The 15,894-nt window shown below is 41.0% G+C and overlaps 2 protein-coding genes across 6 annotated transcripts in view; one reads left to right on the top strand and one right to left on the bottom strand.

Moving 5' to 3' along the window:
- HPS5 (HPS5 biogenesis of lysosomal organelles complex 2 subunit 2) overlaps positions 1-4,251 on the bottom strand; it is a 43,497-nt gene extending 39,246 nt beyond the window's left edge. The window contains exon 1 of one of the 5 annotated variants that reach the window (XM_055581302.1): positions 3,905-4,251. The gene's annotated coding sequence lies outside the window, so the exon portion shown is untranslated. Of the gene's footprint in view, positions 1-3,649; positions 3,804-3,904 lie in introns of those variants that run through there. The other 4 variants (XM_055581301.1, XM_055581299.1, XM_055581298.1 and 1 more) reach the window with 4 other exon arrangements.
- GTF2H1 (general transcription factor IIH subunit 1) overlaps positions 4,144-15,894 on the top strand; it is a 29,517-nt gene continuing 17,766 nt past the window's right edge. Inside the window, exons 1-4 of the mRNA XM_055581303.1 lie at positions 4,144-4,159; positions 4,333-4,502; positions 11,148-11,316; positions 14,554-14,746. Coding sequence (XP_055437278.1) covers positions 11,163-11,316; positions 14,554-14,746 — 347 coding nt within the window. The 5' untranslated portion in view covers positions 4,144-4,159; positions 4,333-4,502; positions 11,148-11,162. The remainder of the gene's footprint in view (positions 4,160-4,332; positions 4,503-11,147; positions 11,317-14,553; positions 14,747-15,894) is intronic.

Below are 15,894 nucleotides of genomic sequence, written 5' to 3' on the forward strand. Positions count from 1 at the left end.
CAGACGTGTAGGTAGTAAATGAACAGAATTTAGAATGATAGGGACTGAAGATACAAGAAAAAGAAGATGAATCACTGTGTAAGATCCTAAAGAAGATAGAAAGGAATGACATCAAGACCACAGTGGCTATCTCTTCCACTTGCAAACTTAAATTCTGATATGGATAGATCATTTGGCATAGATCTCAGTGAAGAGAGAATAACCTGGAAATTATGACCTAATCGAGTAAAAAACCTAGTTTCTGTTTCTCTGAAAAAGACTTAATGCAGATGAGAACGAAAAGGGAACAGCATATACAATGTCAGTTCTCAAGAGAAGTTGCTGGGTGTTAGTGAAAGTGAAAGTTGCTCAGTCGTGTCTGACTCTTTGAGACTCCGTGGACTGTAGCCTACCAGGCTCCTCTGTCCATGGAATTTTCCAGGCCAGAATACTGGAGTGAGTAGCTGTTCCCTTCTCTATGGGATCTTCCCAACCCAGGGATCAAACTCAGTCTCCTGCATTGTACACGGATTCTTTGCCATCTTGAGCTATCAGGGAAGCCCGGTGATAGTGTTGCTGCTGCTGCTAAGTTGCTTCAGTCGTGTCCGATTCTGTGTGACCCCATAGACAGCAGCCCACCAGGCTCCGCCGTCCCTGGGATTCTCCAGGCAAGAACACTGGAGTGGGTTGCCATTTCCTTCTCCAAGGCATGAAAGTAAAAAGTGAAAGTAAAGTCGCTCAGTCATATCCAACTCTTAGCCACCCCAGGGACTGCGGCCTACCAGGCTCCTCTGTCCATGGATTTTCCAGGCAAGAGTACTGGAGTGGGTTGCCATTGCCTTCTCCGGGTGATAGTGTTACACCATTCCAAATTTATACCTTCCCTTGCACTTACTATCTCTGAACAGACTCCTTACCTCCCAGACCTACTTACCAAAATCTTCCCAGGCTTTCAGGTCTAGAATAAGTCCCACTTCTCATAATTCTCAAAGTGGAAGACTCACAGATATCTCGGGGCACACATCCACGTAATTCAAAAATTAATCTGAATTAAGCTTCTGGATCCCTGAACATTTTCAGGAAGGGAAAGGAAGTGCTCCCTCTCATGAAGCTGCACAGTCCACTCCTCCACAGCTCACACCATTATAAGGTACTTTTTTACTACTGGGCTGAAACCTGATGACTTGGAACTTTTACCAACTGTGGCTTCTACAGTTTAAGAAAATGTCTGCATGCATGCTAAGTCACTTCAGTCATGTCTGACTTATTGCAACCCTATGTCCTGTAGCCCGCCAGGCTCTTCTGTCCATGGGATTCTCCAGGCAAGAGTACTGGAGTGTGTTGCATGCCCTCCTCCAGGGGATCTTCCCCATCCAGGGATCAAACCTGTGGCTCCTGCATTTTGATAGGCGGGTTCTTTACCAAGAGTGCCACCTGGGAAGCCCAAGGAAATGTTTACTCCTTACAAAACAGTCCTTCAGTATTTGAAAAATGTCATGAGGTCTTCTAAAAATTTAACAACACCAGTTCTTCAATCATTCTGACCTGACAATTTCCAAATTCCTCTCAGTTCTGATAAGCCTTCCAGATAGGGCCTTTAGTTTGCCTGAACATGTCTTGTCCAGAACTGAACATAAAACTCTTCAGTAGCTTAATAACCAGAACAGAGTAGAAACACTAACTTCCTTGACCTGGACACTAAGTTTCTATATTGCATCCTAAAATAGTATCAGAGGCAGTTTTGTGTGTGTGTGTGTGTTTTTTTTTCCAGGTATGTTTTTAAAGTAGCCATGTCACACATCTGATTCAACAGAGAAAGAAGCTAACTAACACCCAAAGAAATTTTCAAACAAAATTAATACAATCTTCCTAGCTAGTACCTGGGCTTCCCTGGTGACTTAGTGGTAAAGAATACTATGCCTGCCAATGCAGGAGACACAGATTCGATCCTTGGGTTGGGAAGATCTCCTGGAGAAGGAAACGCCAACCCACTCCAATATTCTTGCCTGGGAAATTCCATGAATAGAGGCGCTTGGTGAGCTGTAATCCATGGAGTCACGAAAGAGTTGGAGACAACTTAGCAAGTAAACAACATCAGCCAGTACCTAGATACAGTAGAATTGAGCTCAAATTGAAAGCTGCTATTAATCAAATTCACCAATGGATATAAAAAGTACCCAGAAATTTTTAAGCTGTTCAAACAAGAACAGTAGAATGTTGATACTTGTTAACAAGTTTGGTTAGGTATACATGAGGGTTCATTGTACTATTCTGTCTGTGATTGAAATTTTTCTGAACAAGATTTTTTATTGAGGTACATATAGTTAAATTACAATGCTGTGTTAGTTTCAAGTGTACAGCAAAGTGACTTAGTCATACACATATATGCATTCAAGACTTTTAAGTAAATACTTAAGAATCTCTGTACAAATCTTTCTATAAACCTTCTGTGCCTCCATGGTGTAATATATGCTGTTTCTGGAATCTTCCTCCAAATACAAAAAAACCCATCTCTCCACAAAACTGAGTTTAACTATTACTTCTGTCACAGTTAGCCTAGCAAAACACTAAGCAAACAGAGGGTGGCCATAAATGCTTACCAAAGTCAATGAAAAAACCTTCTGAAGAGTTGGTTTACCAAAGGTCACAGAGCTCATTAGCAGAGGTGAGACTAAAATCCACTAATCTTGAGTCCAAATCTAATTACCTTTCCATTTCCCCTATTGCTTGATGGCAACATAAAAAGCAGTAGGATCAAAAAAAGGTTTTTCTCTTGGCCTGCTGCTGCTGCTGCTAAGTCGCTTCAGTCGTGTCCGACTCTGTGCAACCCCACAGACAGAGAAGCCCACCAGGCTCCCCTGTCCCTGGGATTCTCCAGGCAAGAACACTGGAGTGGGTTGCCATTTCCTTCTCCAATGCATGAAAGTGAAAAGTGAAAGGGAAGTTGCTCAGTCCTGTCCCACTCTTAGCGACCCCATGGACTGCAGCCTACCAGGCTCCTCCGCCCATGGGATTTTCCAGGCAAGAGTACTGGAGTGGGGTCTCTTGGCCTAGTACTCATTTTACTGAACCAGTGTTTGCTGTGAGAACACCCAACGCAAATCACAGCGTTCTCTTTTCCCCACTAGATGCGTGGAAGGAAGAAGAGGCAAGAGAGAGGAAAAAGGAAGAAAAATTAAAGATATTATGCCAAGGGGAAGTTGGGGATTCCCTCATAATGGGATCTTTCTATAAAGAAGGCTGAACGCCAAAGAACTGATGCCTTTCGAACTATGGTGCTGGAAAACACTCTTGAGAGTCCATTGGACAGCCAAATCAAACCAGTCAATCCTAAAGGAAATCAACCTTGAATATTCATTAGGAGTGATGCTGAATTGAAGCTCCAATACTTCGGCCATCTGATGCGAAGAGCCGACTCCTTGGAAAAGACCCTGATCCTGGGAAAGACTGAGGGCAGGAGAAGGGGAGACAGAGGATGAGAAGGTTGGATAGCATCATTGACTCAATGGACATGAGTTTGAGCTAACTCTAGGACACAGTGGAGGACAGCGAAGCCTGGAGTACTGTAGCCCACGGGGTCGCAAAGTCGGACACGACTGAGTGACTCAACACAACTCAAGTAATAGAGAACTCCTCTCTACCTTAGACCAAGAAATGGCGACTCACTCACTCATGCACTCAACATGCCTTGCACGCATCATTGCAGACATCTGACCACAAGCTCCCTGCCTAGCGAACTCCTAACTTAACAGCAGTTAACTTTAATACTACATTCAGATCTCTTGAAAGAAGCAGCGGTAATCAAGTTTTCAAAGCCAGGCTCCCAGCCTGTAGGTCTCAGCCCCTCTCCACCACCTCTAGGCTGGCAGCCCCCAACTTTCTGTGGGTCACAGCATCTCTCCCGGTTAGGCACCCGCACACTCACCGCGCGCTAAGAGCCGCACCTGAGCTGCAGTCTTCCCTCCTACTCCTCCCCTCCCAGGCTTACGTCATCCCGGAGCGCCGGGGACGCCGAGACAAAGCTGTTAACGGTACTTCCTCGTCACGTGACGGGGTACGCCCTGCTTGCGCGTGGTCCCTCCCCCTCCGGCCGCGGTCGCGATTACGCTCTCTGCGGCCTGCCCGCTGCCGGCCGAAGACGCAGCGCTGAACGGGACCGGAGGAGCTCTAGGCCAAAGGGGTGAGACAGCCAAGTTCCTGGGACCTTTCACCGCTTAAAGCCAGCGAGAGGAAATGAAACAGGCGGGCACCGGCGGAGGAGGGAGGGAACTAGCGGAAGGTGTCATGGCGGCCGTGCTCTGGGGTCACGTGTCCCGCAGACCCGCCTTCATACTTCCGGTCACGTGCCCTCAGAGTTCTCGCAGCCAGCGATGGAGGCGAGACCCCCTGGTAACAGAGGCGGTGGCGGCGGCAGCGGCTACTGGGTTTCAGCCTCTTTCCCGCAGCGTCTCTAAGAAGCTCAGCGGAACTCGACTCGACCCAGCGCAGTAACTTACTCCCTGCCCAGGGCCGTCTCCCACCTGGTAAGTTTAGACCGAAAAATGGGGGTGGACGGTTGGGTGATGAGCTGACAGGCCTGGGGGCCGCAGGACGGCACGGAATCTGCCCCTTTTTCCTGTATCCCTGTCGCCGTTGCTGCAATTCCCAATTCTGCTGTCGGTTAGCCGTTTATTATAATGAAGAGAGGAAGAGGCGACCCCTAATCTGCTTGTCTATAGGAAGCCAACTCCTCCACTGAAAGCAGGGACTCAAAGATGTACCCGAAACTGGGATGAGACTTGGCTCATGAGGGTGAAGGACGTGGAGGCCTCTCTCGGGCTGAGGAGCCCTTCCCGTTAGAAAATGTGCTATTGAGTCTTTCGGTTTCTGTAAGGGAAAAGCTTTCATCTTAGTTCCACACTCCTTTTGCTTCGCTTGTCAATCCTGTCCCTTTTAAAACGACCTTAACACGTGTGCCAGTTCACCCCACCCCCGCCACTCACACACCAAGTTTTGATCTATGCCCAATTTGATCATGTTTAAGCACCAACACATGGAAATATATAATTATTTTAGAAATTGTCAAAGGCTAAATTGTGTTAGGAAGTGTTTTCGGTTGACTCTTAAACACCTGTTTTAGGGTCTATAAAAAGAGGGAGGGGGAGGTGTGACGGGAGGAAAGAGATAAAAACTTAACCTTTTGCCCATTAACAGACCCAGTTTTAAAAACATACCAAAACTGTATGGTTTAAAGTATACCTTGCAGTAAGTACTGACTCCATAAGGAAGTGGAACAATTTTTCCTAGTGAATTCTTACCAGAAACCCCAGACATATAAAGCAGCATGCCATGGTGGAATTGCATTTGGGAGCACCCATCCTACCCACTCAGCCTCCCCTCTTGGAACAGTTTGAAAATCACTGAACTCGACTTTGGTAACTAAAGCAAGGTTGCCAACCCTAAAGTAGATTTTGAAAAATCAAAGGTAGAAAAATGAAATGGAGAGGTCACAGCAGAGGGGAAGGTAACCTCTAGTATCAGGTTTATGGCATACGAAGGGACTAGGCTCTAGAACGAACTTTGTGTCTTTTAGCTGACCAAAATCCCTGGTTTGGAAAAGAGGGAGAGGTAATTTGGAGCCATTAAACCTGTTCTGCTACTCTCACTTAGCCAACACTTAGCAGTGCAGCAGATGTAAAGATTTGAGTCTCTTCTGCGTGATATAATAATAAGTAAGTCAGTTCAGTTCAGTCGTATGGTAGTGCTAATGTGGAAAAAAAAATCACACAAACGCAGAGAGCGCTATTTAAAAATACTAGGAAGGTTGATGCAGAGAGAGGAATTGGCTAAAAACAGTGCACCAGACGATCAGCTTCAGTCAGTTGTGGCTGCTGCCTATACCTCCTGCCCTAAAGGCTTATATCTTCTTGCTGATGGTCTGTCTGTACATCTTTTAGCCCTGCTTTTCTGTGCTGCTGGTTTTCCCCTCACCATCAGAAGTTGTCAGGTGTACCTTGAGCTTTCCAAGCATTTTGCCCACTGTTTCTACTCCATGGATACTGCTACTGGAAGTGTCTTTAGTCCTTTCCTGCTTTCTGCACTTTGATTACCAGCTGATTGCTCTCCTCTCACTTTTGGCATCCTACTATTGTCGGCATGCAGTATTTATTAGTGGATACAAGCCTCACTTCCCTCTGTCTTGCATCTCTGTGGCATTTCCTCCTCCTCCCTCTCCCTGCAGTGCTGTAAAATGACAAAGTGCTTGGTCTTAAAATTGCTACCTCAGTTTTTCCATTTAATGTCCTCCTTACATATGTGACTATCCTTAAAACAGTACATTTTGGTCACTCTGTACATACTTCCAAGGTCTTATTCCCATTAGTGCTGAATTGTTAACATTTTTTAGGATTGCCTGACGGCAAGCAGCATTCCAGATCTCCATTTTGTATGCTGGCAGACACAGAAGCACTTTCTCTAATAATCCTCTTTTTAGAGAGTGATACGGAATTTATTTCATGTGTCGCTTGTTTTGTTTTCCTGCACCATTTATCTCTCACATTGGAAAGGGAATGGAAATGCAGAGATACAGGATGTAGGAAATGGAAAGTTAAAGATTTCTGCCAAACAGTTTCAAATTCTTCTTATCCCTTTTTACTTATAAGCCAGTTATTGGAATCTGTGAGAAATGGCACTCTGCTCTGTAAATTGAGTTCCTGAAGTTTATTCCAGAATGTATGTACAAAGGTTTCTTGTTTCTTAACCAAGATCATATTCTTTTAACAGCAGGGATCTTGCATAGATGTCACAGGTGCTTATTGGACTGTTCCCTCAGGCTTAAATATGCTGCTGGGCTCTGTATTGCCATGAACAATATATGCAGCCTCTGCCCTTCTCTGTGAAGCTTACAGTCTTGCCAGGAGACAGACGTTAAAGAGTTAACTTTAAAAATTAATTACAGTAGTGATAAGTGCTGCAAAGAGAAGAACAGGAAACCTTGCCTGGTGACTTTGAAACTTGGAGGAGACCAAAAAATGAGTACAAGCAAGTTGATGGAAAGGGAGGAGACTGTGTCAAGGCTCAGTGCAAGTAAATATTTAACTGCAAGTGAATTAATGCCTTTGCTGGAGGATTTTGCTATTTAAAGCAGTCTTGTGGCAGATTATTTCATAAAGTAATCTTTTAAGTAAAGCTAGATCTTCATCAGGCTGCTTTATTTAAATGTAACGGCATCAGTATTTTTCCTAAACAAAATATTCTGTGGCTCTCACAGAGTTCTACTAGAAAGATCTTTTTGCTTCCCCAAGGAGCCACCTTCAGGAAAAATCTAGAAATCTTAGACACCATTGCAGGATGGTACCACTGGTTCTGTTAAACTTCCTAGAACTGGTCCTTCTATAGTTAACAGAGGTGCTGCAGATGAGCAGGGAAATTTGCCAAGCAAGTTATCTGTAAGACAATCAACTAGTTATTCCCAGCATTCAGTAACTTGTCTCTGATGCATTTTTAAAGCTCCCTCTAAATGGATTTTAATATGAATGGTTTTACCTTTTGTTTTTCCAAATTGATTTAAAGTAGCCAACTAATAGTTCCATTAATCTAATTTATCCTCCACTCTACAGTTCCTATGTCTTCATTAATCTTTCTTCCTTACCGTCCCATCTCAGAAAAGTTTTCCTGTTCTTTTCCAAAGCTAACACTTTTACTTGTGCCTGTAAGCCCAGTTAATTGGGGACTTTCTCTATCAGCTGTCCTTGCTTTTCCTCCATACATGGAAATACTTAAAATTATCCTGTCATTATTTGCTTATCACCCTCCCCACATGTCTTTCTCAGATTTTAATTCATGTTTCCTAAAACATGGTTCCTGTGGTATGGAGTTTAATTTTACAAAGTATAGGTAAGTTTTTAAAATTTTTGTAATATTTTATGTTATAATATTAATGTAAAAATATTTAATGGTTACATAGATGTTATAAAAATTACTCTAAGTTAAAGTTTTAATACTAAATAAAAATAATATTACAAAACTTGAAAATAACAGTTGTTTTAATTCTTACTCACACTAACTACCTGTAACATTTTCCCATGTTACCTTATAGATATAGTTTGATAGATCATAAACTCTTGGAAAGACTTTTTTTTTTAGGTATTTAGTTACTTGACTGCACTGGGTCTTAGTTGCGGCCTGTGGGATCTAGTTCCCTGACCAGGAATCAAATCTGGCCCCCCTGCATTGGGAACCCAGAGTCTTAACCACTGGACCACCAGGGAAGTCCCTGGAAAGACATTTTTAATAACTTTTTCTCGTTACAAAATACAGTGTTTATTGTAGATAGTCAAGAAAACAAAAAGAACATTGAAATCATCTGTAGTCCTGTCACCACAGGTAACCACTATTAAATTGGGTATATGTCTCTCCTGTCAAATATATTTGCAGAGTAGCATAATGGAACTCCAAGGTCAGACTGACCCAGATTCAAACCCAGTTCTACTTCTTGATGCTTTGGGAAAGCTTCTGGATTTCTTAGACCCAGTTTCCTTTATCTGCAGAATGGAACTAATAATAGAACCTACCTCAGGATTGTTAACTGGGGACTCAAAGAGATAATAAAGAACTTAGCCCAGTTGCTGGCATGTATTACAAGCGTTCAATAAATTTTAGATAGGTTTTTTAAAATTTAAGAATATATAATCAAACTAGGGTTTTTTGCTCGTTTTGAGCACCTGATGGAATCTTTTTAATGTCGTTAAATAGTCCTTTAGGGACTTCCCTGGCAGTCCAGTGGTTAGGCAGTGTGCTTTCACTGCCGATGGCCGAGGTTCAATCCCTGGTCAGGGAACTTAAATCCCACATGCCGCAGCACAACCAAAAAAGGGAAAAAACAAAAAAACACTTATTTAAAACCATGGTTTTTCAAACTTTGTAAGCAACAGTAATCAAAATCTCAGGAGGACATCAAATAAGTAAATCAGTTAAAAGATGGCATTAAGAATTTTGATCTTTATCATATATGATGTATATTAAAGCTGGAGGTTGTAAAGTAACATGGGAAAATGCTTTCAGTCACAAGTAAACAAGATGATTAACTTGGGACATTTTTTTAAATCCTTTTTGGTTACTGGACTTAATGAAGCTCAGTCCCAGCATTTATAAATGCCTGCATAATCCAGACTGTCTTTACCTGCGTGACTTATCGGCACCTCAGACTCATTTTCAGAGCTGAATTGCTTGTCTTCACTTACAAACTTGTTTTTTCTTCTGACTGTTTGAGTAAATGGCATCGCTGTACTCCTGTCAGCAACACTTAGAAGTGGAGTGTGAGTAAGCAGCTCTGACATCTTCAGCACAATATCTGTTAATTCTGCTTCCTCAGTACTCCTCCTTGACTCTTCCTCTCCATTCTCACTGCCCCCTGCCTGCTTCAAACCCTTCTGGTCCCTCTCTTCAGTCTCTCTCATGTTGTCTTAGATTAATTTCCTAAAATACAAATTGGTCCCCCATTTAATCTTGTAGAAGTTTTCTGTTGTCAGCCACACAGTGGGGTATTTTCCATTGTCTGCCTCCATCTTAACTCTTCAATTTCATATCCCACTGATCCCCATTATGAATTTTGTGCTACATCCAGAGCAAACTAGTAACCATCCCTAGCCCCAATCTTTGCCCCAAGCCATTCCCTTTGATTACAATGCTTATTTTCTTTTCTCTGTCAAAACCCTCATTTAAGACCCAATTCATGAATAACTTATATATTTAAAAAAAAAATTACCGATTCATGTAATAATATGGTGAATTTCAAAAAGCCAAAAATGAAAGCATACGTGCTGCATGATTCCATTTCCAGTGAAATCCTGGAACAGACAAAAACTAACCTGTGGTGATAGGAATCAAAACAGTTGCTGGAGGGTGGGAGGAAGAGAATAGACTAGAAAGGGACGCGAGAAAACTTAGCAGGGCGATGGAAATGTTCTCTCTCTAGTTTTGGGTAATGGTACATGGGCATAAACAGCTGTCAAAATGCATCAAACAACACCGCATTTTGTTGTTTTGTTAATCATAACTGCATATTTCTTAGTTGCCCTAAGGTATCTATGACAAAGCCTCTTGTGTGAAGAAATTAAGTGCCTGAGTCCTAAATCAGAATGTTTTTTTAATCTCCCTGAATTTCACATTCTAATTTGTATAGACTGACACGCCTATCTTGCTTGCTAGACTGGAAGCTTTCTGAAAGCAGAAATTGCCACCGGCATACATTTGTCATAATCCCTAGACTCCTTGGCTCAGTACAGAACTATTGAATAAATGTGTTCACACTGACTCTTTTCCACTTGGGGGTGGAGTAACGTGTAAGGAAACTTACGAAAGGGAAGATCTGGCTAATCAAAATTCAGGTAGTAAACTTCAGAGAAATTAAAAGTTCAGTCTTTTTTTAACTTGTGTTTTTGATATTTAAATCACTGCCTCAGTGAATAAGAAATATTACAATAAAGCTTCACTTGTTTGCTCAGATTTAATTCTTATGACACCTGTGTATGTTAACTTCTCTGAAATTAGAACTTATACCTGAACAAGTAAATCTTTTTAAGCTATATTTTAAGTCATTGCTTTGAGAATGAAAACTAAAGTCATAACTTCACCAGAAATGGCATATACGCCCTTTGTGCTACCAGTTTCCCCATCCCAGCCCATGGCAGACGTCGTCACTTGTGGCATCTTTCCTGCTGAACCCAGACTCGTTCTAGATAACCACACTCAAGGCACTAGGCTTTGGGTTGGGTGGTTCAGAATCCCAGAATTGGGGAGAAGTTGGGGGAATCTCCAGGCAAATGTTTCCTTGGTAACAGATTAGCCATTTACAAATGAAACTAGCAGTTGAAGACCTTTGTTAAAAGATGTGGGAAATAGCATCTGAAGTGTTAAGTGTTTGAGGAAAATAAAAATAAATCAAAAATACTTTGATTAGCATATGTAGAAACGGTTTGAAAACTGGCAGGTGTGTCAGTTTTAATTGTATAAATTCACACCTGTGGTATGAGCAAAATGAAATTTAATTTTAAAGGAATAGCACAATACTTCAACTTTGAATGAGGGAAACAACTTTTCTTTCCCTTATTACTCATTTTAGATTTAGAAGGGACTCAAAATCAAATCCAACCCTAATTGAGATGTGAAATCTTTTTTTTTTTTTTTAGCACCTTCTAGCCGTCATGGCAACTTCATCTGAAGAAGTTTTGTTGATTGTAAAGAAGGTGCGACAGAAGAAGCAGGATGGAGCTCTGTACCTCATGGCAGAAAGAATTGCTTGGGCACCTGAAGGCAAAGATAGATTTACCATCAGCCATATGTATGCAGATATCAAATGTAAGTCAGCTATACTAAGGTGTGATATATGTTGTTTTTGTTAGTAATTTTATAAGGTGACAGCTTATACAATCTTTGTGGATTTTCTATTGTAATGTCAAAAAATCAATTGTATTGACATAATTACAAAGTGGGGTCACTGAATGTATATTATTCTATCACCTGCTTTTCTAAAGTAATAGAGTATGTACAACTTCACATGTGTAAATCTATCTCATGTAAAGATCTCCACACATACTTTCTTTTTAAGAATTGCCTAATAGGCCACTGAATGGATTTAGTCATTTATTTAACATATTGAAGGATGTTTAGGAAGTTTCCAGAATTTTGTTATTGAAAGCAGTGTCGTAGTATTGACCTGTGCACTAACATCTTCTTGAGTAGATCATATGTATGGGATACACCTTTTCAGTGGACTTCCTGGTTCAAATGGTTCATGCATTTAAAATCTTGATAGATGATGCCTGATTGCCTTTCATAAAATTGTATCATTTAAGTAAAGTTGTCTAATCTTTGGTAATGTGGCCGTCTTCTATTGAGAAAATAAGCTGTTTTATATAAAATGTAGATGGGAGAAGTACAGAGCATAATATATTTATATCCTTTATGTTATGATTTTCAAGTATGAAAGCTAACATCAAAACCCCTTCTCTTTTCCAATTAAATTAACTTTGAATTTATTACCCAAAGGGTATGGCACTTTGTGGCTCAATAATTAAGTTTAAAGGCACCAAGTGAATCCTGAGATTTAGAACCTTTACTCTGAAACGGATTTCTGCAGTTCACCTAACTAAAAGATCTTGAATAGGAGGCACCCCAAGGAAACAAAGCCCTTGACAAATTGTGGTATCTTAACTGTAACCGTTAATATGAATTCATTTATCTTCCTGGATATGAGATTCTTCTCCTAGATAAACTCCTTGGCAGATTTCAAGAAATATGACACCTTAAAACATAGGTAGTCCTCAACTTGCGAGAGGTCCGTATACAAAGGTCCTTTGTATATGAACAGTTCCCCAAAGGGCTTACCTCTAATTTGCTGCTGGAAAGAACCAAGATCTTCATCTTTCTCCCCTGAAATAACTTAGTATCTTAATTTCCAAAAGGAAATACTGTTTAAAATTCATAGTATTAATAATTCAGTACTGCCTGAGCTATCTGGTCTTTGTCCACTCTCCTGCCAACACTGCTTCCATTTAAAACTTTGTTTCTGTGGAGAAATGCCTCATTATCTTGCAAACTAGCATTGGTTCTTCTGTAGCCTCACGAAATAGGAACTGCCTATATTAGCACTTTTCTTAAACGGGAAGCCTGCTCTGTACCTTTGCAAAACATAGACTTCCTGTGATTCTCAACAGCATGCAGTAGAGAACATGCCTATCCCCTATGTTGGGAGGAGAGCACATACCAAAATCTAGATGTGCACGAAATCAGTTTTCATTTTAAGTTGAATATTCGAAAGAATGCTCATTTCTGAAAGAAGCCATTGGAAGTTTTCAGTAATAACGTTACTAAGGTAAAAATGAGCAATTATGTTAGTTTAAAAACTTCAGAAGTAGGCCTCTCAGAGGCACGAACTAAGGTAGAGCAAAAATAAAGCAATGACTAAGAAACGATACCTAGAAAGGAGTGATAGTTTGTTTTGGAGGAAGAGAATAGTAGAAGAGGCTGGTTGGCAGTGTAAATGACTTCATATTGCTACTTTTAGCAGTAAGGTATTTTATCTAAACTGTTGGTTTGGAAGTAACATCTTCATTGGAAACATTTCTCTTTATTTAAGTGTTAGTAGATTGCTTTACACGGAGAAGGCAATGGCACCCCACTCCAGTACTCTTGCCTGGAAAATCCCATGGATGGAGGAGCCTGGTGGGCTGCAGTCTATGGGGTTGCAAAGAGTCGGACACGACTGAGTGACTTCACTTTCACTTTTCACTTTCATGCCTTGGGGAAGGAAATGGCAACCCACTCCAGTGTTCTTGCCTGGAGAATCCCAGGGATGTGGGAGCCTGGTGGGCTGCCGTCTATGGGGTCACACAGAGTTGGACACGACTGAAGCGACGCGGCAGCAGCAGCAGATTGCTTTACAAGGAGCTCTCAGTTATGTGTTCACACTACCATGAGTCACGCATTTAGTGAGACAAAGCCCCTTCATCTGTTTCCATTATGAAGAAGACAAGCCATGAGGCCCACTTTTTAAGAACACAGGATTTCTATTATGGAGGTATATTTTGACATTTCCAGCCCCAGCTTATATCGAAAATCTTCAAAGTTACAGAAGAGTTTAAAGAATGGTGCAGTGTATATCTGTAATTATATCCCATCTAAGTGTTGTTATTTTGCCATATTTGATATGGCAAAATATGTGCATATACTTTGACTGCTCATAACATAACCAAGAAAATGTTAATAAATATCCATACCCCTGTTGGATTTTTTTTTCCCCAGTTGTCCTATCTGGTCTAGGTTCATGTATGTAGTTGTAGTCTCTGTAGTCTCTTCTTTAGGAGTATGGATTTGTAGAATATCATACATTCTGATTATATCAGATCAAGGTTTTATTTAATTATTTCCTGTATTTCTTATAAACTAAAAGTCAAGTCTACAGCCTTGATTATACTGAAGTTAAACATTTTCAGCAAGAAGAGCACCTAAGTGGTGGTGCTGGCTTCCTGTTCTGTCACCTCAGAAAGCCCATAGTGTCGGGTTGTTCATTTTTAATGTGGCTAAGTTCAATTGTTTGGTTAAAGTGTTGACACCTGATCTCCAAATGTAAAATTACATATTTCCCTTTGCAGTTAGTAAATAAGCCATGAACTATATTTTGGAGTTTTTTTAATTGTGACAAATCATTTTTATTAATGATAATGTCAGATGGAAGCAGCTGTTGGTGGATTCAGGACTCCTGAGTTGGCTGTTCAGAAAGCTTTAAAGAAATCTGCTCAGTTGAGTGGAAACAAAAGCCCTTTAGCATCCAGAGGTGGAATAGTGGGTAAGACATGCCACACACAAACAATACTATAGAAGGAACCTGAGTGTTACCAGTGAATTTGTTGAACCGTGCTCTGGTGATATGCAGTTATTTGAAAAGAGTGGATTTCTTCTCAAGCATCAAGATTGGAATAGGGCAACTAAAACCCAAAGAAATCCCGAGTCTTCTTGGGATGAGAAGTAACTTATTGTGTGACTGTTGGCACAGTGCGAGTGTCCTCATCTAACTAGCCTCATGCTTCTCTTTAGGCCAGAAAATCAGTCCAGAAGGAAAAGCGAAAATTCAGCTTCAACTGGTCCTGCATGCAGGGGACACAACTAACTTCCATTTTTCCAATGAAAGCACAGCAGTGAAAGAGCGAGATGCAGTGAAAGACCTTCTTCAGCAACTGCTCCCCAAATTCAAGAGGAAAGCAAATAAGGAACTGGAAGAGAAGAACAGGTGAAGGAGGAAAAGAACAGCCTTTTAAAGAGACACTAGGTTCTTACCAGTCAAGTAACAGTTTGTTATTCTCACCCTTTGTGCTTTGACAGTGTAGTCTAGGAAAGTATAGGCTTTGTTATCTTTACCTCTGTGTTTGGTTTGTTTTTGTTTTATTGCTTTACAATGTTGTGTTGCTTTTTGCTGTACAACAACACAAATCAGCCATCATTATACGTGTATCCCCTCCCTGTTAAACCTATCTACAGGGAAGGAATGGAGACGCAGATGTAGAGAATGAACTTGTGGACACAGTTGAGGAAGGAGAGAGTAGGACGAGTGGACAAAGTAGCGTCAACATATATGCAGCATCTTGTGTAAATAGCTAATGGGAAGCAGCTGAATGACATAGGAGTTCAGTTTGGTGCTCAGTATGTTTGGTTCTTAACTTCAGCATCTTAACTAACTTTGGCTTGCAGCAAATGTGATGAATTAGGAGTTAAACTTACTGCCTCGAGCCTAATATCAGGAGGAGCAAAACTGTTAATTCAAAGATGCCAAGGTCCCTTAATTCTCTATCACAGAGAAGATACTAAGAAGTGTGTTTGTGACTGAGAAACCTGAAAAAAGTCATACTGTGTAACAGTTTAGAAAACATCTAAAATAACAAGAATTTCTGGGCCTTCCTGGCAGTCCAGTGTTAAGAATCGACGCTTCCATTGCTGGGGCGTAGATGTAATACCTGCTCAGGAACTAAGACCCTACATGCGGCGTGGCATGGTCAAATAAATAAATAAATTTAAAATACTGAGAATTTCTGACAAGATGAATTATCTTTCTGTACTTATAGCTCCGAGTGTTTATCACCATGAAAAGCGTAGTTGATAGAAAATCCCTCTTCCCATTCAGCTTTTCGTGAAAGAAAGCACGGTACAGTACAAATGCAGCCTTTGTGTCCCTGGAACATAGGGATGAATAGGACCAAATCCAGGCCCTCAAAGACTTGAGCCTTTGCTGCTTCAACTGCCTTCCAGTTATCTGCACTGGATTTCTTCCTCCAAAAATGTTTTTTTGCTTTTAATTACTAACAAATGAAGTAAAGGACCTCTGCCGCTCAGTCATCACGAAATGAAAATTGGGTGTTTTGTGTAGCTAAGGTCTTTTTAGAA

The sequence above is a fragment of the Bubalus kerabau genome, chromosome 5, assembly GCF_029407905.1.
Source record: "Bubalus kerabau isolate K-KA32 ecotype Philippines breed swamp buffalo chromosome 5, PCC_UOA_SB_1v2, whole genome shotgun sequence".
NCBI lineage: Eukaryota > Metazoa > Chordata > Mammalia > Artiodactyla > Bovidae > Bubalus > Bubalus kerabau.